The 22,921-nt window shown below is 41.9% G+C and overlaps 3 protein-coding genes across 7 annotated transcripts in view; 2 read left to right on the top strand and 1 right to left on the bottom strand.

Annotated features, from left to right (window-relative positions):
- LOC112045066 (ATP-binding cassette sub-family G member 8) overlaps nucleotides 1-13,885 on the top strand; it is a 53,044-nt gene extending 39,159 nt beyond the window's left edge. Inside the window, exons 10-18 of one of the 2 annotated variants that reach the window (XM_052882593.1) lie at nucleotides 4,478-4,669; nucleotides 4,953-5,222; nucleotides 5,369-5,486; nucleotides 5,776-5,956; nucleotides 6,165-6,288; nucleotides 8,907-9,071; nucleotides 10,020-10,140; nucleotides 10,226-10,509; nucleotides 10,887-13,885. In XM_052882593.1, coding sequence (XP_052738553.1) covers nucleotides 4,478-4,669; nucleotides 4,953-5,222; nucleotides 5,369-5,486; nucleotides 5,776-5,956; nucleotides 6,165-6,288; nucleotides 8,907-9,071; nucleotides 10,020-10,140; nucleotides 10,226-10,509; nucleotides 10,887-11,138 — 1,707 coding nt within the window. In that variant the 3' untranslated portion in view covers nucleotides 11,139-13,885. Of the gene's footprint in view, nucleotides 1-4,477; nucleotides 4,670-4,952; nucleotides 5,223-5,368; nucleotides 5,487-5,775; nucleotides 5,957-6,164; nucleotides 6,289-8,906; nucleotides 9,240-10,019; nucleotides 10,141-10,225; nucleotides 10,510-10,886 lie in introns of those variants that run through there. The other variant, XM_052882592.1, reaches the window with a different exon arrangement.
- Nucleotides 13,886-14,012: 127 nt separating this feature from the next.
- LOC112045064 (uncharacterized) lies at nucleotides 14,013-20,254 on the bottom strand. Of its 4 annotated transcripts, none has more exons than XM_052882595.1 (7): nucleotides 20,008-20,253; nucleotides 18,594-18,777; nucleotides 18,129-18,463; nucleotides 17,282-17,451; nucleotides 16,726-16,833; nucleotides 15,194-16,195; nucleotides 14,013-14,357 (listed from the first exon to the last, which is right to left on the bottom strand). In XM_052882595.1, the coding sequence occupies exons 1-6, from the start codon at nucleotides 20,050-20,052 to the stop codon at nucleotides 16,042-16,044; spliced, it is 996 nt and encodes a 331-aa protein (XP_052738555.1). In that variant the 5' UTR covers nucleotides 20,053-20,253; the 3' UTR covers nucleotides 14,013-14,357; nucleotides 15,194-16,041. The 4 variants fall into 4 exon arrangements, with proteins under 4 accessions (XP_052738555.1, XP_052738554.1, XP_052738556.1 ...); XM_052882594.1 differs by having other exon boundaries at nucleotides 15,200-16,195; XM_052882596.1 differs by lacking the exon at nucleotides 16,726-16,833 and having other exon boundaries at nucleotides 15,200-16,195; nucleotides 20,008-20,254.
- A 426-nt stretch (nucleotides 20,255-20,680) lies between these two features.
- LOC112045062 (cryptochrome-1) lies at nucleotides 20,681-22,713 on the top strand. Its single transcript, XM_024081119.2, has 2 exons — nucleotides 20,681-20,915; nucleotides 20,995-22,713. The coding sequence occupies exons 1-2, from the start codon at nucleotides 20,829-20,831 to the stop codon at nucleotides 22,408-22,410; spliced, it is 1,503 nt and encodes a 500-aa protein (XP_023936887.2). The 5' UTR covers nucleotides 20,681-20,828; the 3' UTR covers nucleotides 22,411-22,713.
- The last annotated feature ends 208 nt before the right edge of the window (nucleotides 22,714-22,921 follow it).

Raw genomic sequence — 22,921 nt, 5'->3', positions numbered from 1 at the left:
GTATGTACGACGTACGTACCTACCGGCCGGTCGCGAGCGCGACACTATCTCGCTGCGCGCTCAGTGTCAGGCCGCCATGCATGACCTCTTATTTTGCTGTCAATCCTAGTTTCTTACGTCGTTACTTTCCTTTCCGTAAAAGTCAGAGGAAAGTTGTGGGTCCTATTATGCTGTACAAAATAATAGTAAAGGTAGATAATGACTTAACGTTGAATGAAATGAGAGTCAGGCTGTGCAGGTTTAGCGTGTTACTTTTTCTGAGAAATAATAAAAAAACATTTATATTTCCTTCCTTCATCGTTAAAAATGGCACCAGCAGTTGATTTAAAATCAGTATTTTGTTAAAAGCTGGATCTTTTGACTGCATCAAACTTTTTTGTCGCAAAAAACTATGGTGGTTATACCTACTGACGGGACTGTGGAGACATTTTGGCACATAACAGAAACATAATATAATACTGACACCTTAATGCAACCTGAAGCAGCATCATATGGCGTATCTTAAATCATCTTGTGATAGAGGATACATCTGAAGCAGGTCCCAGAACTTGTGACCTCGGGTGTAGGTGTAAAGGGTCCTTCTAGAACGCATTAACACTCCTTTCCCCTGGCTGACACGTTTCCCCCACACTAAACAGTTTGTATCACTATCCTATCGCCCTACTCGATGAGTACTGTTTATCAACAAACAAATTAGAAATTAGGTTCCCAAAATTGAATGGAAGAAATCGCTATGTAGCATAAGGCCGCCTTTTGTATCTTACTTCTGTGCTATACTTTTTTCTATCTTAGTAGTTGGTTTTTTCTTATGTTGTAGTGTACAAATAAACTATAAAATAAATAAATGAAGGCAGAAAACGCATGTCATTTCATAGCTTATTTCTTTTAAGTTATATATTGTTTGTTTATAAATGTTATTCAAAATGTATCAACTATATCTAATTGTTCACGTAGAAACTCGTAAAAGTGATGAGCTTGAATTCCAAATTTCTGTATTGAAAAGACGTTACTATAGGCTAGTAGGACTGGCCATATTATCCAACGAATCACTAGCGGATACAGGGGGGGGGGGGGGGGCTAGGGGGCTCAAGCCCCCCCCAAAAGGATCTTAGTGCTCCCATGAAAAATCTTTAAATAAAATTATGATAGGTAGTGTTTTCAAATGTTAATTTTCTATATTTGTTAACGTGACAAATCTAATCGTTCGGTAGCTGTACTCTGTAGTATCCTGCCATCCGTGTGACAAATTCATACCTATAGTCGGCTGTATGTTCAACCCACTGGGATTTCTAAAATATTGGTCTGACAGATCCAAGAGTTAGAGCTAATGGTTACAGAATTTGCTCTTCTTTTGGTTTTTTTATTAAATTTAAAAAAATCTTTAGTAGTTTTTCAGATATTTGAAGAAAACTGAACGGCCTTTTCAGGGTTCAATCCACAAGAAAACCTTATAATTTCGTCATGTCAGTCTGTCTGTCTGTCCGTTCGTCTGTCTGCGATTTAGCGCAGAGACAATTACTACTACAAAGCTGTAATTTATCATTAAAAATGTCGACAAATTCTAAAAACAAAATTTTAATTTCTTTTTTCAAATTACCCCCTTACATGTAAAGTGAAGATGATTTTTTTTCACTTAGTGTTGGAAATGTCTTTAAAAAATAGTGGGGGTCTGGAAACACTATTTTCCGATTCAGGGATCCGTTTGTAGTGTTCCAAAAAACTCTTTTGCCCTACTTGTTAATACTCGGACTCAGTCTTTTTTAGAGCTCGGCAAAACGTTTCAAGTCGTAAAAAAGCTCGAGCCCTTTTTCAGAAACCCAAACAGCCTTTTCAGGTTTCCGTAGTACACAAGGACTCCTTATAGTTTCGCTATGTCCGTCTGTCTGTCCGTCTGTCTATCCGCGTTTTAGCGCAGAGACTATTATTTCTAGAAAGCTGTAATTTACATGAGTATAACCATTAATAATGTCGACAAAGTGAGAATGTTTTTTTTTCTCGTCTATCCCATAATGTGGGGTATCGAATCGGTATTTTTATGCATTTTATGATCTACTAGCTGACACCGCGCGGTTTTACCCGCGTGGTTCCCATTCCCGTGGGAATACGGAGATAATATATAGCCTATAGCCTTCCTCGATAAATGGGCTATCTAACACTGAAAGAATTTTTCAAATCGGACCAGTAGTTCCTGAGATTAGCGCGTTCAATCAAACAAACAAACAAACAAACAAACAAACAAACAAACAAACAAACAAACAAACTCTTCAGCTTTATAATATTAGTATTTATGATCTATAAGTAGTGTTCCAAAAGACTGTCTCTTTCGCCCTACTTGTTAAGACTCGGAGTCTTTTTTAGAGCACGGCTTATGGCCGACGCCTTCAAAAAGACTTGAGTCGTAAAGAAGTTCAAGCCCTTTTTTAAACTCAAGTCTTATTTTAGGGCTTAATGACTTTGTAGCCGTTTAGACTCTGGTTTTCTGGTTCTTTTAGGCAGTTTACTATAAATTGGCAGAAATAGCCATTTAATATTTTTTGTACCTATATATGGGTGCGTTTGACGATTTGTCCGAGTTTGACGTGTAGGTGAGTTATTATTAAAAAAAACCGCTATTTTATTTTTTTTATTCCTGCACTGATATCGTTCAAAGTCGATATCTGGATATTACATGATTAATAAAAACAGATTTTGAAGTAAAATTCAAAATTTCTTTCGTGCAGTTGAAAGAATTTTTTTCATATTTCCATTTCATACAAAATCGATATCTAGGCATTGCAGTGCAAAACAAGTTCTGAAGTAAAACTTAAAAGAAAGGCCATCATTTCTTATTCTTGCACCGACTTCGTTTAAAATTGATATCTGGGCATTGAATGAATGACGAAAACAGACTCTGAAGTAAAAATTTAAAAACAGGCCACCATATTGAAAATTTTTATTCCTGTACCGATTTCTTTCAAAATCGATATCTAGGCATTGCGTGCGTGCGTGCGAGTAAAAATTTAAATTCAAAGAGCGCTATTTTGGATTTAGAGTGACGTAGTTATTTATCGAGCTGCTCTAAGCAAGCATATACACTTTAATCGGAAATCTATAGAAATCACAATATTTTTTGAGTTACACTAAGCAAGCCCTTACATTTTTATATTTATTTTGTAGAAGTGCATAATATACTTAGTCTGCTATGTATAATAAATCCACCATATTGGATTTCGAGTGATGTCACTTTTATTTTCGAGTTATTTTCAGCAAGCCCTTTCATATGATACCCATAGCTAAGCATAAAAATCTTAATCCGCCATGTTTAGAAAACCACCAAATTCGATTTAAAGTAACGTCGCATTATTTTTCGAGTTACACTTAGCAGCCCTTTCATTTGATATCCATATTGTAGAAATGCGTAAAATACCTACTTAGCCCGCCATGTTAAAGAAGTTCGCTATATTGGATTAACAGTGACGTTACTTTTGTTTTCGAGCTTCTCTCAGCAAGCCCTTTCATTTGATACCCATAATTGTAGGAGTGCAATAAGGATACACGTAATATCCGCTGTCTTGGTTATTCCACCACATTGTTTTAAAATAACGTCACGCAGCTAAACATGCATTCTCACTCATAGTAAACGTGGTTACAATATTTTTTTTACAATAAAAAAAACATAAACTCTTAAATAGGCTCTGCGCGAGGGCTCAGAGCTTATTCGGCTTTTAGCCTTTTAGCCTATCTAAAAAAATGTATTTTAGCCTAAGACGCGAGCCTTTTCAAAAAGCCAGTCAAATATAAATATTAGGGCTCGAAGTTCTGAAATCTAAGACTAGTAAATACAATTAGACTGTAGGCTAAAGAGCTATTTGGCCTTTTAGCCTTCAAGTGGCCTAGAAACAAAGAGAGTCTTAAAATAACAAAATCTGGCCAAGTGCGTGTCGGGCCACGCGCAGTGTAAGGTTCCGTAGATTAAGTAAGCACTTTAGTACCTTATATAATTCACAAAAAAATCCGATAAAGATACTCCACACCATGGGATAGCCGATAAAATATTCATTCCCACTTTACATGGATCCTAAAAAAATGTATTTTGCAAGATTTTGTTTTATGACTTTGTTCACCTTTTTAATTACTTTAACTCATGCTAATTTCCAGCTTTCTAGTAGTAATTAATAGTATTTGCGCTAAACCGCGGATAGACGGACGGGCGGACCGTCGGACATGGCGAAACTATAAGGGTTCCTTGTGGACTACGGAACCCTAAAAAGAGCTAGAAGACTCGAGTCTTTTGAAACATAACCTATGTGTGCTAATTCAATCTACGGAACCCTACACGCGCGTAGCCCGACATGCATTCGGCCGTTTTTGTATTGTTTTCCTTGATAAAACCTCATCAAGGTCAAGCCCCCCCCCAAATCAAAATCCTGGATCCGCCACTGCAACGAATCAACGCGCATCAGATGGTACGGTACAGTGACGCCCTGCTCGCCAACAGAAGCTGTCGGGAGCCATCGTGCTGAACGGGCAGGCGGTGGCGGCGCGCACGCTGCGGCGCGTGGCGGCCTACGTGCGGCGCGACGCCGCGCTGTGCGCCGCCATGTCGGTGGAGCACACGCTGCGCTTCCACGCCGCGCTGCGCACGCCGCGCCGCCACCGCGCACACGACAAGATGGACGACAGAGATCGGGTATTGATACTATAATAACAAGATCAAGGAGATCAACGTGGTGGTGGAACACCATTAACAATCAATTTTGGAAAAAATAGTCTCGTGATGTTAATTTTGTATTGCTTGATAATAATAAGAAAATAATCACTGTAAATGAACCTGTAAATGCTTTCGCAGTCTTTTTTAGTATGCTATAAGTATTACTTTACAAATTCACTGAATGACTCTTTAATTAAGTTTAGTTCTAACAATTTATTTAAACTTTAAATGTAATAAAGTAATTGTTTGTTTAATATTCCAGATAAACATATTAATAGAAGAATTAGGATTAGAACAAGTCCGAGACACCAACGTAGGCAGACTGACTCGATCAGAAATCAGACGGTTGAACGTGGCGTGCCAGCTGCTGCTGGACATGGCCGTGCTCATCCTGGACCAGCCCACCAAGGAGATGGACATATTCGACACCTTCTTCTTGGTGGAGTATCTCAGGAACTGGGCCAGCACGGGTCGTGTGGTCATTATGTCGCTGCATCCGCCTACTTATGAAATTTTTGCGATGTTAACCAAGGTACGAAAATACTTATTTTTGTAGAAGTTCATACGTATTTACCTTAAAACAAAAATTAAAACAGCAATAAAATATTGACATTTTCAATAGTATTGTAATGCTCGTAATGTTGCAAGTTTGATTTGAATGACTTTTGTTTCTTGCAGGTTGTTCTGATATCGGCTGGCCGAACAATGTTCAGCGGATACAGAAGAGACATGTTGCCATATTTTGCCTCAATAGATTACCCGTGTCCTGCTTTTAAGAATCCTTCTGATTATTACTGTGAGTATTAAGTTCTTCAAAGTACGTAAGTGAAATTAGATGGTTTTTGAATGATCTAGGTGACGTCTTTTCGCGACGAATAGCGAAATAAAATCAATTATTCACTCATAATATTAACAAAATTTAATGTACATCTAATTCAATATTTAAAAGTGAACAATATGCCTTTAGTTTTCCTGTATAGGTATCGCAAGTTCACAAGTATCTGCTTTCCGAAGCGCCGGTAAAGTCAACTACTACAACTAAGTACTCACTAGGAGAGTTGAAATGCAATTAGATTCGTTTGCAGTGGACCTGGTGACGCTGGACGACCTGTCGGCGGCCGCCATGCTGGAGTCGTCGGGCCGCATCGAGGCGCTGGCCGGCGTGTTCGCGGGCGCGCAGTCGGCGCCCGAGCCGCCGCCGCCGGTGCCGCTGCCGGCGCCCGTCGGCCGCCCCAACGTGTGTCTGCAGGCCTTCGCGCTCATCGAGTGAGTGCTCCTCGCTGCTATGTACCGCTGGAACAGTGGCTGCCTGAAGTCTGCCGGTCGGTCCGACAAATACGAAGTAGCCATTCGGTGTAAGCTTGTGTAATCTATTCTGACTAGTGTGTTTAAACTAAATGAATCTTAGCGTACATTACAATCATTTTATAAATGTTTTGTCGGTATAAAAAAAAACCCGCGTTTTATGTTTCAGAAAAAGTTTGCTGTATACCCAGATGACCACGCTATCGAACGTGATCACCAGAGTGATCATCGCAGCGGTGATGTCGCTGGTCACGGGGACTATATTTTGGGATCTGCCCTCGACAGACCCTAAGGTAAAGCTTCTTGTCAACGCTTCATTGTAGTTGTAAGTGATTTTATTGAGATTCATGTAAGACTACAACTCACTGTCAATTGCAAGTGTGGTTTTAAATGGAATGGATGAAATTGATCTGTATAATTGATTAGTAGGTACATAGAATTATAGGACAACTATTTAAGAAAGTGACATCTGCGCCGCGCCGCTGTACCTATTCTATTTTTTTTTTACTTTAACTTGACCCTTGACCCTTGACTACAATCTCACCTGATGGTAAGTGATGATGCAGTCTAAGACGGTTTCTACACGGCATCGTACCGGAACGCTAAATCTCTTGGCGGTACGTCTTTGTCGATAGGGTGGTAACTAGCCACGGCCGAAGCCTCCCACCAGCCAGACCTGGACAAATTAAGAAAATCTTAATCTGCCGGGGATCGAACCCAGGACCTTCGTCTTGTAAATCCACCGCGCATACCACTGCGCCACGGAGGCCGTCAAAAAAAAATTAAAGTAGCTAAATTGCATCTACACCTAAAAGTAGTTTTTGACGTGACAACGTCTTATAATTCGATGAAGCCAGATGCAAACTCGAAAAAAGATGGGCATGCGTCGTTTTCTCGCTTTAGGGTTGCCAACTTTTTTTACAAGATATAATTATAAGTATTCTGGTCTATGAAGACTATTAAACAGTATTTTAGAAAAACGAACAGTATTTTATTGAAACGAAACTTATCGTGCACGTTGCGAAAGGGGGCTAGACTTAAGATCAAAAAATTGTAACAACACTTTTTGCTATACTTAGTACTTTGTAAGCCAGGGTCCTCCTGTTCCAAGTCTGACTGAAGACTTGACCCCACAACTCCCCTAAACCCAGAAGACCCACAACCCCAAAAAGACCTCCCAATCCCAAAAGACCCCAAACCTCAAAAGACCCCTAACCCCAAAAGACCGCCTAAACCCAAAAGACCCCTCAAACCAAAAAAAAAATCACCTTAAACCAAAAGACCTCCTCACTCCAAAAGAACCCCAAGCCCAAAAGATTCCCTGAATCCAAAAAAACCCCTCACCTCAAAAGACCCCTCAAACCCAAAAGACCCTCTAACCCCAAAAGATCCCCCAAACCCAAAAGACCCTCTAACCCCAAAAGACCCCAACCCCAAAATACCCCACACCCCAAAAGACCCCCAAACCCAAAAGACTTCTTAATCCCAAAAGCCCCCACAACCCCAAATAACCCCCAAACCCTAAAAAAAACCCTAAACCCAAAAGACCCTCTAGTCCCAAAATACCCTCAGCTGTAAATGACCCCTTAACTCCAAAAGACCACCCAAACCCAAAAGTGTCTCTTACCTCAAAAGACCCCCAAAACCCTAACCCCAAAAGATTCCCCAAACCCAAAAGACCCTCTAACCCCAAAAGAATCTGTAACCCCAAAGTCCCCCCAACTCCAAAAGCCCCCCTAAACCCGAAATACCCCTAACCTCAAAAGACCCCCTCACCCCAAAAGACCCCTAAACCCAAAAGACCCCCTAACACCAAAAGACCCCTCACCCCAATAGACCTCCAACCCCAGAAGACCCCCAAACCCCAAAAGACCCTAACCTCAAAAGACCCCTCAAACAAAAAACCCCTAAACCCAAAAGACCTCCTAACCCCAAAAGACCCCCGAACCCAAAATACCCCTAAACACCAAAAGATCCCCCCCAACCCTAAATGACCCCTAATCCCAAAAGACCCCCAACACCCAAAAGACCCTAAACTCAAAATACTCCGTAATCCCAAAGGCCTCCCCCAAGCCTAAAAGACCCCCTTGTTCGCGTTTGGCTTTGCTAGGAAAGGAGGGGTGAAGGACTTACTGTAAAACTGCTTCTTATCTTCACTCGCACTCACAATCACAGCCAAGTTTTATCACATACATCATTTGGTAGTATAAAAGCGTAACATAAAAACAGATGAATTGTCGCGGCGCGTGCGCATAAAGCGTATATAGGTTGCGGTTGATTACGTGCGACTATTAATTTAGTTTTTCAGCGGCGTTTAGGAATAACGGGGATTATGCGGGACAGAGACGTACTTATTGGATGCATTGGAGTAGGAGAGGGATAGAGAGCGTTACCTTTGCGCGAACACCCCTAACCCCAAAAGACCCCTTACCCCAATAGACCCCCAATCCCAAATGACCCCCCATACCCAAAAGACCCGAAGAATTTGATTTAAGAAATAAACAATAATCCAGCAGACTCAACAACAAAATATAAACAAAACATTTAAATAAAATAGAATCCCAAATTCCCAAACATGTGTTTCGTACTTAAGTCAATTATTACTAAAATTGAGCCTATAAATATAAAAAATAAAATATTATTATTATTATAAAAAAATTACAGTTCCATCACTTTATCACAATTAATCGAAAGGAACTTCGTTCCATTCGGATGTCCCTTGACACCTCTCTATTTTTATTTAATTTTCTTTTGAAAAATGCAACCATTCCATCAGTATTTTCTGACGTTGTCACGTTAAACTATCGACAGTAAACCGACTTTACAGACAACCGGTTTTTTACTAATTTTGCGGCTCTGGTGGCTTTTGTTCTTTTGTAGATTATAAATTAATAAACTTACTGGTCCGTAGCTAACTCAAAACGACCGCATCGGCTTCCACTACGCAGTGATGTGCCTGTGCGCGTGGCCCGTGCTGCTGTGGCTGAGTGCGCGCGAGGCGAGCTCGATGCGGCGCCACGTGGAGCGGGACATCGCTGTCGGCCTGTACTCGAGGACCATGTTCATATTGTTTGATGTGAGTACATCGGCTCCACTACGCAGTGATGTGCCTGTGTGCGTGGCCCGTGCTGCTGTGGCTGAGTGCGCGCGAGGCGAGCTCGATGCGGCGCCACGTGGAGCGGGACATCGCTGTCGGCCTGTACTCGAGGACCATGTTCATATTGTTTGATGTGAGTACATCGGCTCCACTACGCAGTGATGTGCCTGTGTGCGTGGCCCGTGCTGCTGTGGCTGAGTGCGCGCGAGGCGAGCTCGATGCGGCGCCACGTGGAGCGGGACATCGCTGTCGGCCTGTACTCGAGGACCATGTTCATATTGTTTGATGTGAGTACATCGGCTCCACTACGCAGTGATGTGCCTGTGCGCGTGGCCCGTGCTGCTGTGGCTGAGTGCGCGCGAGGCGAGCTCGATGCGGCGCCACGTGGAGCGGGACATCGCTGTCGGCCTGTACTCGAGGACCATGTTCATATTGTTTGATGTGAGTACATCGGCTCCACTACGCAGTGATGTGCCTGTGCGCGTGGCCCGTGCTGCTGTGGCTGAGTGCGCGCGAGGCGAGCTCGATGCGGCGCCACGTGGAGCGGGACATCGCTGTCGGCCTGTACTCGAGGACCATGTTCATATTGTTTGATGTGAGTACATCGGCTCCACTACGCAGTGATGTGCCTGTGCGCGTGGCCCGTGCTGCTGTGGCTGAGTGCGCGCGAGGCGAGCTCGATGCGGCGCCTCGCGCGATCCTTTTAAAATTCATTAATGATCACCCCCGTGACCGGCATGTTCTCAATGACCACACTAAACAATTAATAATAATCAATTAATTACACTAGGTACAAAACATCATCGCACAAAATCTGTAGCGCAACTAGCAGCGTGACTGCGTGCGCGTCGCTTCGGGCTTTGCGCAAGCATTATCATTTGGCGATTATTTTTTTATCTAAATAAATGTATGTTACTTAACTTTCAGCAATTCCTAGAAGTATGGTCGGCGATACTGACGTGGCTGGCGTACCTCGTGCCGGCCTACGCCATGAGCGGCCTGTACGCGCAGGCGCCGGCCTCCTTCGACGGCATCTACGTCTACTTGGGTACGAGTGCATGCACGGTCCACACGTCACTGATATCTTTGTGTACGAGCATTGTTGGCGAAAATAACGCTGGATTATGTTTCAGGCTACATGCTGTTATATCTGATAAGCATACAAATGCTGTGTCGAGCGTCGATATTCCTGGTGCCCATGGAGAAGACTGCGTCGGTGCTCGCCGGCTTCTGCCTGCTGCTGGCGACGCTGGTGAACGGCGTGATGCTGCACCAGCGGGACTTGCCGCCCTACGTGCGCTGGCTGGAGCTCGTGTCGCCGTCGCGATGGGCGCTGCCGGAGATCCTGCGGAGAGAGCTGACCGAGATCGCTCTCAAGAGCAGTATAAGCAAGGACCTCATGTGTACCAACAAGCAGGTTAGTACAACTTGTTTAAGTAATAATTGTTTGAAGACTATATGTCCCATGTTCTTCTGCTGTAAGGTCCGATTTATCTCTATAATATAATTAGTATGGGTGACTACTTAGTTCCCGTCACGCCATATAGTCAGAACGACCTAAGGATTTTAGTTATGTTTTTAAATAATGTTTTGTAATATTTTGTTGAAGGTATTTAAAGTTAGAAACATTACTAAAATTGGAAAATGGACTAATTTGTCGAAATAAGTCGTTCAATTGAAAGTTCTGGTATAGAACATGGATCACGTTTATCCCCACCTCCCGACAGAAATGAGATCCACAGTGGGGAAGCAGACGGAGCTCAGACCGTAACTAATAAAGTTTTTTCGTTTCAGAGACAGCACCCCGACATCATAGTGCAGTGTCCGCCGCCCAACGGCACCCAGGTGCTGGCCGACTTCGGCTACGTGCGCGCCGGCCGCCCGTGGGAGGTGTCGGACGACGCGGTCCTCGTGGCGCTGGCCGTATTCTACGCTGTCTTCGCCTTGTTGGCGATGTTCGCATTCGTGTTTGACTGTACTAAATACGTTAGGAGTAAAGAGAAATCCTCGAAGAAAGGATACAAGGTCACTGTCAATACTCCTTAGAAACCAAAGGTACGGCATACCTATCTGATACATGAGCAAAAAAAGAGACAAATATATGTAAGGTGCGTTACTTTTCGCTCAATTTTGATGTGCCAGTTTTTAACCTTAGATATAACTCAGGTAGAACATTTTTTTAATACACATCGTGGTGTGTAAGGTGCTGTCTTTTTACATAAACACCGATACTGGTGCTCATATTGAAGACTCGTAATATTTACATTTATATAAAAAGAGAGAAGAGTATCTATATGTATGTGCCTTGACATGGGTTGTGAACTTCTTTGGGCTAGTTATCATCAAGGTTCGATGTGCATGGCTCGGAGCACTTTAACGCTAACATTTTGTAAAGGCTTCGGCGCGGTCCGTTCGATGTCTCGTAGGTAGCGATAGGGTTTGTACTAAACAAACTGTAGCCTGACATTATAGCGCGTTACAACAGCTCGCCATCGCTTCATTCGAAATTTGTTTCTGAGTCGATCGTGTGCCGTGTCCACGACTCGGTTACGATTTCCTCTTTAAAGAAGTTAATATTTTCTTTAAAAAAAATGAAAGTCTTAGTTACACAACAGTTGCTCGACTTAGGGCACTTTACAAGTCACCGCGACACCTGATGCCTTTAGTTTACAAATACTGCTAACGATTGTCAACTATTTCTCTTTTATGTAAAATGCTACGATCAATGGAGTTTTGCGTTTTTATTGTTGAGTTGCGATTTTACTATTCTATCAATTTACATATCCCGTATAATGAGATAGGAACAGTGTCACAGTTTAACTGCATTTCTTATACATTAGAAACTAAGGAATTTTTTTTAAAATATGTTTTAGTCTTCTATTGATTGTTTGTAAGTAAACATAAATGCATGTATTAAACGGGAATTCACGATTTCAGTTGTTATATATTTAAAGTTAGTACGTTTGAGTTTAATAGTTATGTCGAATATCTACGAATTGCTGAAATATTTTAACAATTGATAATTACGTACCTTTCTATATTTAAGTAGGACAAACTTTTTAAAAAGTAAATATGCCTATATACAGACAAATTTAAAACCTTTTCTTTGTTGAACTTGGTTAAAAAGGTCAAATTTTCTTTAAGATGACTAACAAATTGTATATAAATCGAAATAAATCGTTTACTTAAAAATTTGGAAAACTTAAAAAAATCGATAATTTAGCAAACTAAACTTAGATATAGGTATTCATAATTTTAGTTAACTAATAAAGAAATAACTATAAAAGTAATTAGTTTGATTCAAACGGACCATTATAATCAATGTACAAACTGATTTATATATAATGAGTTATTATTGTACTGGACACTTCAATACATTCACGTAATGCATTTGTATACCGCGGCGACAACAACTGTAGCACCAGTCGCTGGTGCTCATGTGGGAGAGGAGACACCGCGAGCACGTCCGGAACTTGCGGCCTCAGGTGTGGGACAAGCAGCAGGACGCTGTGCAAACTTGCACAGAAGGTGTGCAATTGTACACGGTACAAACAATTTACGTATAAATCTAATTTTAAGTAATTAAATTAAGAAGGCCGATTGGAATGTCTTCCATCATTAACAAAATTTTACTTTCTTATTTATCGTAATTTAAATTTTAATGCATGTTTATGCCATTATGTATGTATCAAGTATGAATTATAGGTAATTTTGATTGTACAGATAATTTTATGTACTTACAATATAAATACAAAGGTCTCTATTATACCTACCTATAATAATTCTCTATCACAATTTTAGTTATAACTTCAATGTAATATTCAATAAATAAGAAAGATACATTAATGTAATAAAATTGTTAGGTAAATATAACGAATGTTATTATAAAATAAATATAGCACAGAAATTGGCTAATTCTTAATTGATAAGTAAATATACTTAATTAAAAATTAGTCGATTCTATAACGTTTACAAGAACTGCGCGGGTGTATAATATTCTTAAAAATGAAATGTAGTGTTAGGCGACGAGTGGCTAGACAGTGGCGTATTTTAATTTTTAATGTTTAACGTTAGCTTTTGTAAATATTCGAGAACCGAATGAGAAACCGGTTAATAAATAAATGAATAACACTGCCTCTTGTGTTTGCTCATACAACATAATTCAACCGCCAATTTTGTTTTACAGAAACATTAGATAACTACGAGGATTTGCTAAAAGGTGCATCATTCAGCTCTGAATGTTAATCTGTAAATCTCTCTCCGCGTCGGCGCCTCCCTACTGAGGGCGACCTGTGGCTGCCTCACACTCACGGCTGTTTCTGTTTGCTGTCGCAGTGGATTGGGGTTTTCTTGGGATCAATAACGTGGCGCCCAGATCCTTCCACAGCAGTCTTTTATAAGAGTTCTATCTGTTTGTGGGCACTGGACACCGCCGCGTGTCGGGTTCATTCACCTCTTAATAGACCTTTAAATAGGTACCTGATAAATAAGTATCTTTAAAGTTGTTTTTAATTGTGACCGATTAAATTAATTAATTAAATGACACAAAAATCAGTGGAAGTTCAGTGACTTTTATGTACAACAGAATTGGTGGATACTTACAAGGTATTAATGTATGAAAATTAAATTGAAGTCAGTCAATTATTAATAATAATAATTTATTAATCATTAATTAATAATATGTTTATACGAGTTTAAATGTTAAAGACAAGCCATAATATTAGAAAATATTATTATTAAGTTACCTTTGCTTACAACAATTAAAAAAGTAAATAAAAATAGTTTTAATATGGTTTCAAAATGTTTTATTTCTATGAACACATCGATTTATTACGGTAAGTACTTGATAATAAAAATAACAAAATAAACAAGTGTAAAATTGTTTTAGCATGATTCATAACATTAATATTTCATTTAATATGTACACTGTGAACAAATAAATAAATATTCATTTAAACAAAGAGGTACAGCGCAGTATAACAATAGTTGACTTTTAATATTAAAATCCATTTAATAAATTAAGAAAAATTCAATAAAAAAATATAATATTTTTTATTCCATTGCCTACCAAAGATTTTTCTAAACAACATTCATGACGTCAATCAGCTTTGTTCATTCGCATGGAACAATTCGTGATACTTCCGACATATGTCACACACGCACGCAGTCGGCGGGCGGGCGCGTGTCGGCGGCGCGGGGTCTACGTACCGGCTCTCGAGCAGCAGCTTGTGTATGTCCTTCGATGAAGAGCTCGAATCGTCGATTCTGTAAAAGATTTACCTAAAAATATCTAACTTAAATATCATTACCAAAAGTACTACCTACGCGTTTACGTCGAGTCAGTAGACGCCGCTACAAATATTGAAGGCGGGCACCGTGTCCACCTTTTATAATATGGCAACTGGTGTAGACTCCGTCACGCTGCCACCGACACAGACGGTGACGGGGCACATGCCATGGGAACTTAGAAGAACGTGAAATATTTATGAAGCAGCGCCATCTACATCCTAGATTTAAGATTCCAGGATAGTAAATACAATTACATAGATGTGTACGTACTAGAATGTTTTTAGAGATTAAACCCGTGTAAGTACGGAAAAAAAACCGAAAAAAAAGAATTATTTATCCTTTTAATTTTGACGCGTAATAGAAAGAATGTGTTTGTATTTCTAAAGCAAAGGGATTATTAAAGAAAAACAGTAAGTGTACATTAATTTCAACGATTTACCACATAGTCATTTGGCCTATATAGTGGTGCATAACAAAGGTACAATATGATAATCCTGAGTTCGAGCCCGGGGGTAACAAAGGAAAACTTTTTGTCTTTTTTTTTTTTGTTTTTCTCAATTGGTTTCTTCAACTATTACAAAATCAAAAATGTCTCTCCTTTACAAAAAATATGCATTATTATTTTTATACTTTTTACTATACTAAAAATACCGTATCTAGTCACTAGATGGCGCTATCACATTCGTTCCGAAAAAAGTTCGAGTAGCCTATCTATTTCCAATAATACACTGTAATCTTTGACGGGGCACACGGTGTACTGGCGACACGGGCGCGCGAGCGTGCGACGCCCCGCGCAGTTACAATGTACGAACAGTCACCTGACGTCATCGTGCGGGCTGCGCTCGTGCGCGTCGCCCCGCCAGTAGGTGTCGCAGGTGGTGACGGGGCACACGGTGTACTGGCGACACGGGCGCGCGAGCGTGCGGCGCCCCGCGCAGTTACAATGTACGAACAGTCACCTGACGTCATCGTGCGGGCTGCGCTCGTGCGCGTCGCCCCGCCAGTAGGTGTCGCAGGTGGTGACGGGGCACACGGTGTACTGGCGACACGGGCGCGCGAGCGTGCGGCGCCCCGCGCAGTTACAATGTACGAACAGTCACCTGACGTCATCGTGCGGGCTGCGCTCGTGCGCGTCGCCCCGCCAGTAGGTGTCGCAGGTGGTGACGGGGCACACGGTGTACTGGCGACACGGGCGCGCGAGCGTGCGGCGCCCCGCGCAGTTACAATGTACGAACAGTCACCTGACGTCATCGTGCGGGCTGCGCTCGTGCGCGTCGCCCCGCCAGTAGGTGTCGCAGGTGGTGACGGGGCACACGGTGTACTGGCGACACGGGCGCGCGAGCGTGCGGCGCCCCGCGCAGTTACAATGTACGAACAGTCACCTGACGTCATCGTGCGGGCTGCGCTCGTGCGCGTCGCCCCGCCAGTAGGTGTCGCAGGTGGTGACGGGGCACACGGTGTACTGGCGACACGGGCGCGCGAGCGTGCGGCGCCCCGCGCAGTTACAATGTACGAACAGTCACCTGACGTCATCGTGCGGGCTGCGCTCCTGCGCGTCGCCCCGCCAGTAGGTGTCGCAGGTGGTGACGGGGCACACGGTGTACTGGCGACACGGGCGCGCGAGCGTGCGGCGCCCCGCGCAGTTACAATGTACGAACAGTCACCTGACGTCATCGTGCGGGCTGCGCTCGTGCGCGTCGCCCCGCCAGTAGGTGTCGCAGGTGGTGACGGGGCACACGGTGTACTGGCGACACGGGCGCGCGAGCGTGCGGCGCCCCGCACAGGCGGTTGGCGACTGGGGCTTCGATGTAGCTCTGGGACGTTTGGATCATCATCAATCACTTTATTTCTTTGATTATTCACTACCTATCCTGCCCCTGTAGCCAAGTGGAACGTCGTTTCTCTTTCTACGATCGCAAATGCTTCGAGTACTACAAAAATGTATGGGGATGACAGATCTTCATCACGTGACCTGTCGATAGCTAATGTCATTCCCATATATTTTTATAGTTTTCGAAGCGTTTGCGATCGTAGAAAGTGGCTACAGGGACTGATTCCCAACTAACTATTATCTATTTTAAAATACTTGTGCTATGTGTGCTTACGAGATATTACGATAACGATACGTGGGGATGGCTGCCGAGGCCTGCGCGTGGTCGTGTTGCGAGCGCGCAGCTCGTGCACGCTACGCTGTCGGCGCTGTCAGAGTCAACACGTTACGAGCACCGTAGGTACACGCGGAGTGACAAAGCGCTTATATTCACAGCGGATCCACCAGATCTACATTCCCTACCGGGCGGCAGTGAGCCACGAACGATGGTGATGGTGGATGACGAGCACTCACCGCGCGCGCGCACACGGCGCGTCGGAGTCCGCGCTGCGAGCCGAGCGCGAGCCGACCGAGTGCGAGCGGATTTTGGACCGAGACAACGACTTCTGGTTGCATTTGCTCCTGACACAGAAACATAACACTTCTTTTAAACTCTTACTAATCTATTATTACCTATTGTAATAGCGTAGTGCAGTGATAGTGAGGCTAGGCACCGGCACCGTCGGTCACCGTGCTACAGAGAGAACTACGTCCGCAAAGTATTTGAGGGATAAAGTTCAAAATTAAGTGACATAGCTCTCAGACGTAGTGTCTTAAACAAGCAATCGGCTGACCATGTCTGGATGCATGGAGTCCAATGGTCGTTGGAGTCCTAAAGTCCTCGAGTGAAGGAGGTGGCACCGTTTGGATAAAAAAGCCAAATTTCACTATTTGCCTAGCTGCTCAAAAGAGGTTCATAGTAGTAAAGCCTATCGGCCCGCATCGAAGCGTCGGTGGGGCAAAGCTCCCCTCTCTGCTGCAGAGCCAGGCCTGCTGCAGAGAATGAATGGCATCCCTCTGCGTCCCTCACCTGTGGTACTGCGAAGAATGGCAAACTTGTTTTTGTCGCGATCCCTCCGACTCATTGGGGCAGTGGCAAGTCTCCATTATTTTGCTGATGCTGTTGTTTGCTAAACATGTGTTCCATACTTCATCTATACGCACTTTTGTTGATATCTCTATCTTAGGTGAGAGTATACCCTGAAAACATTTATATTATGCTGTATTGATTTATGTCTGTTTATCTGTTTGTTTGCGTGAGGGACAGGCCTAGGCGAGGAGAAATACGAACAATGAAGGTGAATTATGCCTAGTCGAAAGGGGTCGAAAGTATTGTGTTTTAATTAAAGCTGTTTCTGAAAGAACCACAGAAATTTTGTAGTTTAAACGGGTTTAATTAAAACATAACTGGCTTGGCACCGCCTTCAAACTGATCAGAAGGTAGCACATATACAAGATGTTATTTTTTGCTTTTTAGTTTAAGGTAATTTTTGCGCTGGAAGTCGGTTGAATTTTTTTATTAATTTTTTTTTTCTAGTAACATTCTTGGTGGAAACTGTGAGACTTGATAGTCTTCTATACAATAAATTGTGTTGTGCTGTTGTGTTGCGGCATGCTTCTCGCTCTATTTGAAGTTTGTTTTATTGTAATCGATTGAGAAACAAAACAGGTGACGTAATTGATAAAATATACGCCACTCTTGAAACGCGCTTCGGTCAATTTAGTTGATACCTTAGTTGACTATGTTGACAATTGCTAAAGTTGAGAAGTAGGTGGTGTTACACCTCCGTCCATCATGGTCATCAACATTACAGCGTGACGCAGCGGCCCTGGGCGCGGCTCTCGCAGTGACGAGCGTGACACAACACAACACTCACCGGGAAGTGCTCGGCCCGGCGCATGAGCAGGTCCACGCCGTCCGAGGAGCACATCTGGGGCGGGAACAGCACGTCGCCGAGCGCGCCCAGGTACAGCGCCAGCGTGACGCAGCGGCCCTGGGCGCGGCTCTCGCAGTGACGAGCGTGACACAACACAACACTCACCGGGAAGTGCTCGGCCCGGCGCATGAGCAGGTCCACGCCGTCCGAGGAGCACATCTGGGGCGGGAACAGCACGTCGCCGAGCGCGCCCAGGTACTGCGCCAGCGTGACGCAGCGACCCTGGGCGCAGCTCTCGCTCCACTGCACCAGCTCGCAGTATATTATTTCATCCTCTGCAATATCCAAATAGTTTGTTTTTTTATTTCTGTCCATGTTATCCCTATGGTTTCCCATGAGTGACCTCATCTCTGAAAGACCTTGGTGTACTAAACATAAATAAAGCATATTTAAAATATACTTAACTGAGCAGACAGCAAATGTTGTTTAACGCACAACTCTCCTGAAACCTCTTCCGGAAATAAAACACATCCCGGAATGCAAGTGGAAAGATTGGCGGCAAGTAACAGGTCTGGTAACTAGTGCCCAGGGCGAATACGGTGAGGGACACCCGGCCATCCTGGCACAACCACACTCCAGGGCAAGACACCTGTAAAATAATAATGAGAAATAAATTTTAACACTAGGAAGACAATTCTAATAGGGACAAAATATATATGTGTTCAGATCATGAAGTCGTGAGTTTTAATGAACGACTTGGCAGTCAGCAGTCCGACGTTGGGATGTCATGGTTTTACCCAGAATCACATGAAGCCATTTGATATTTGATTATCATTATCTGATAGTGAGCAATACAGAAACATACATCAATCAGCTGTCCAACCATATTTCCGTAGCATGGTGGGTCATAGCGTGAAACTACTTCTTCTACAAGACCTGCGCCAAGCAGAGGACCATTACAACTGAGCTACACTGGCTAAGCATAATTTTAATGATGTATGATGTGCTAACTGCTGAGATAGTGTATAAGTGCCCATATGTCAAAGTGAAGCTTGGTCAGCTAGTTTATAATAAATACATAATAATAAAAATAGAGTGCTAATTAAACAAAGTATTTATAGCACTATCACAACACAATCACACTTTATTTGATGCTTTCCTTAAAATATGTAGATAATGTTGTGAATATGACCTTTCTAATTTTTCTGTTGCTTCCTTATAATATTAGAAGATACCAGATACCAGATAGATACCAGAACAACTAGTGGTTGAGGCCTGCAACTACACTTCCAACCTTAACGCTAACTTCAAGCAGAGGCGTCCCAAAAACGTCCTTTACGATCCAGATGACATGACGACCGACAATGCTTCCAGGGCAACACAATCACAAACAACACAGCGTCTTCGCCGGCGAAGACGAGGTCCCCGATATCCAACGTCACCCGGACGTGGGTTTTCTAACTCACGATCTCGGGGGCGTCCGGACTGATTCACTCAGATCACGGTTACACCCTCCCGAATGCCCCCCTAAGCCGGTCCGAGTCTCATAGGAGACGCCCTTAGAGAGCCGTTCCGTCCTCTATCTTTATTTCAGCCTTCGGGTCTCATCAGGTGATGCTTCTGCGCTCGCCCAAACCCCCCGGTGACGCCGTAGTGGTCCCACATGGAGCCATCGGCACTTACTCAACACGTAAAAAAACAGATCTATAAAGGTAAGATTTTTGTAAATCTTGATTGTTATACTATGTGCGCTGTAGCATGGTGCGGGTGACAGTTGCCTTATGAAGTTCTTAATACGTACTATTTTTGTAAATCGCGGCAAACTTTCGTGAGTGAAATGAACTATAGATGTTGTTATATCTATTTAATTTTGTTTTACCTTTTGAACTTCAATTTCTATAGTCAACTCAATAAGTTTGGGCATGGCTATGTCTCAACCATCACCGTGTTTAGTCAGACATTTATTTAATACACATTTTTCATCTTCATCGCCTTACTCCTCGTAAAAAATATTCTGCAAAATAACTTTTCAGTGCGACAACTACATTTTTTCGTAAATAAATAAAAATACAGCAAATGTCTGACTCAGAACATCACAGAGAGTTTCCTGTTTGTCTTTGTTGTTACTTTGTCAGCAAGCGGTTACCATGGTAACGACAACGTAACTTTTTATCTATGCTTTTTTCATATAAAGCCTGAGTCAGGTGTCAAAGAAAGTCACAGACTAATAGAAAAGTGATCTGTGGCGGCAGCTTTTATGAAATATGAAAATGGATGAAGAAAAAGCACAAACGACTAAATAAGAGAGATAGTAACTTTCACTCATGTTTATAATCAAATAATTATTAATAATACCTACTCCATAGACGTAGCAGATCACTATAGACTAGAAAAATTGAATTGAATAAAGGGCTCAAACCTGTGGTTGCTCGAGTCTCGAGCCCCCTTTATATTATTTTACTCTTTGCTCGAGCCTTACTAAAGCCAGTCACACAGACGAGACGATAAATGAAGGCCCTCCGTTAGGAGTATTAGTGTTCTGTGGCCAGTCGCCAGATGACACTTGACACTGACAGGTCAGATTAAAAAAAAAGGCGAAACAAGTACTAAGTAGCGCAGAGTTTCGTTTCGCGGTTTATTTAATCAAAATAAAAGCTCAGCATTGTAACCATTATTTTACAATATTTTTAGTTAAGTAAAATGACGAAAGTAGCATCAGTTATCCATTGGTTTCGTCTTGATTTGCGTTTGCATGATAATCTCGCTTTGCGGAATGCTATAAACGAAGTAAGTACTTAATTTATTTTGTGGATAATACTTCTAATAATATGTTAATAATATCAATAAATCTTTTAATTGTTAACAGGCAGAAAATCGTAAACAAATTTTGAGGCCAATTTATGTTGTAGACCCAGATGTGCAAAATAAAATCGGGCGAAACAGGCTACGGTTCCTGTTTCAAAGCTTGAGAGATCTCGATGAAAACTTACGTAAAATTAACACACGATTATTCATTATTAAAGGGGATCCTGTGGTATGTTTGCCGCAACTTTTTGAAGAATGGCAAGTGAAATTTATAACCTTACAAGTTGATATTGATGCAGAATTAGTTAAACGAGACGATGTTATAGAGAAAATATGTGAAGAAAAGGATATATTTGTAGTCAAACGGGTTCAGCATACTGTCTATGATTTCAACACTATCCTGAGGAACAATAATGGTAATATTCCATTGACTTATCAAAAATTTCTTTCTCTCGTATCTAATACTCAAGTTAAAGATACTATAGAAATTACTAAACAAATTTCTAATGATTGTAAGGCACCAGAGTTTGATTCTCAAGATAATGACATTTCTGTGCTTGAAGAATTCAATTTCAATGAAGCTGATTTAAATGACTGTAAGTACCCGGGTGGTGAGACCGAAGCATTGAAGCGACTAGCCACATATATGTCAAAAAAACAATGGGTTTGTAACTTTGAGAAGCCAAATACTTCACCAAACAGCATAGAGCCGAGCACAACAGTATTGAGCCCATACATCAGTCATGGATGCTTATCTTCCAAATTATTTTATCACAAATTGAAGGAAGTCGAAAATGGAATGAAACATTCTTCCCCCCCAGTTTCACTTTTAGGTCAATTAATGTGGAGGGAGTTTTACTATACAGCTGGTGCAGGCACTAAAAATTTTGATAAAATGGTTGGAAATTGTGTGTGCACACAAATACCCTGGAAAAAGAATGAAGAATACCTAAAAGCTTGGGCAGAAGGTAGAACTGGATATCCATTTGTGGATGCCATAATGAGGCAGTTGAAACAGGAAGGCTGGATTCATCATTTAGCTCGACACATGGTTGCATGTTTTCTGACAAGAGGAGACTTGTGGGTGTCCTGGGAAGATGGAGCAAAGGTATTTGAAGACTACCTCCTAGACTATGATTGGTCATTAAACGCAGGAAACTGGATGTGGCTCTCTGCCTCTGCATTTTTCTATAAATATTACAGAGTCTACAGTCCAGTTGCGTTTGGTAAAAAAACTGACAAAGAAGGCCTGTATATAAGGAAATATGTACCTGAACTAAAGAAGTACCCTGCTGAGTTTATCTATGAGCCTTGGAAAGCTCCTAAATCAGTTCAGACCACTGCAGGATGTATTATTGGTGAAGATTATCCAAAAAGAATTGTTGATCATGATAAAGTGCATAAGGAAAATATCCAAAAGATGAATGCAGCATATAAGCTTAGCAAGGAGAAAAAGGCATTAAAACGTAAAAGATAACATGCTTAATGGATCATATTTAAGTGAAAACAGCAAAAGTAATATGTATTTTGCATTTTATAGATAGACTTTCAAATCACATTAACAGTACCTGATATTCAAATTACAATTGAATCACACAACTGAGGATCTGTACAATATAACTAATTATATGATTATAAGTCGAGATAAGTGAATATTACATAAATGTGCTGAGGGTTCATATTTTTTACTGTAGTTATCTTATCAATAATCAATGTTGAGTTTGTAATATTGAACTATATGTGTGTTGGAGAAATAAAGATTTTTTGAGATTTGAACATATATTTAATCTATTTTTAGAATTTTAGATTATTATTAAGGCCCAAGCCCCACTGAGTTGTTTTTTGCAAGCAAAATTCTTTGATAATGCTTTAAACTGAGTTTTCATACTTTGTTTCATTTTCTTGTCAAATAACGTCTGTATTTGGTCTCAGAGGACTTAGAGAGATAAAGGATAACAAGCACCCCATGAAGCACACAAGTAACTTTT

The sequence above is a fragment of the Bicyclus anynana genome, chromosome 7, assembly GCF_947172395.1.
Source record: "Bicyclus anynana chromosome 7, ilBicAnyn1.1, whole genome shotgun sequence".
Taxonomy (NCBI): domain Eukaryota; kingdom Metazoa; phylum Arthropoda; class Insecta; order Lepidoptera; family Nymphalidae; genus Bicyclus; species Bicyclus anynana.
The sequence above is the reverse complement of the archived record's forward strand: the minus strand, read 5'-3'. Positions and strand labels throughout refer to the sequence as shown.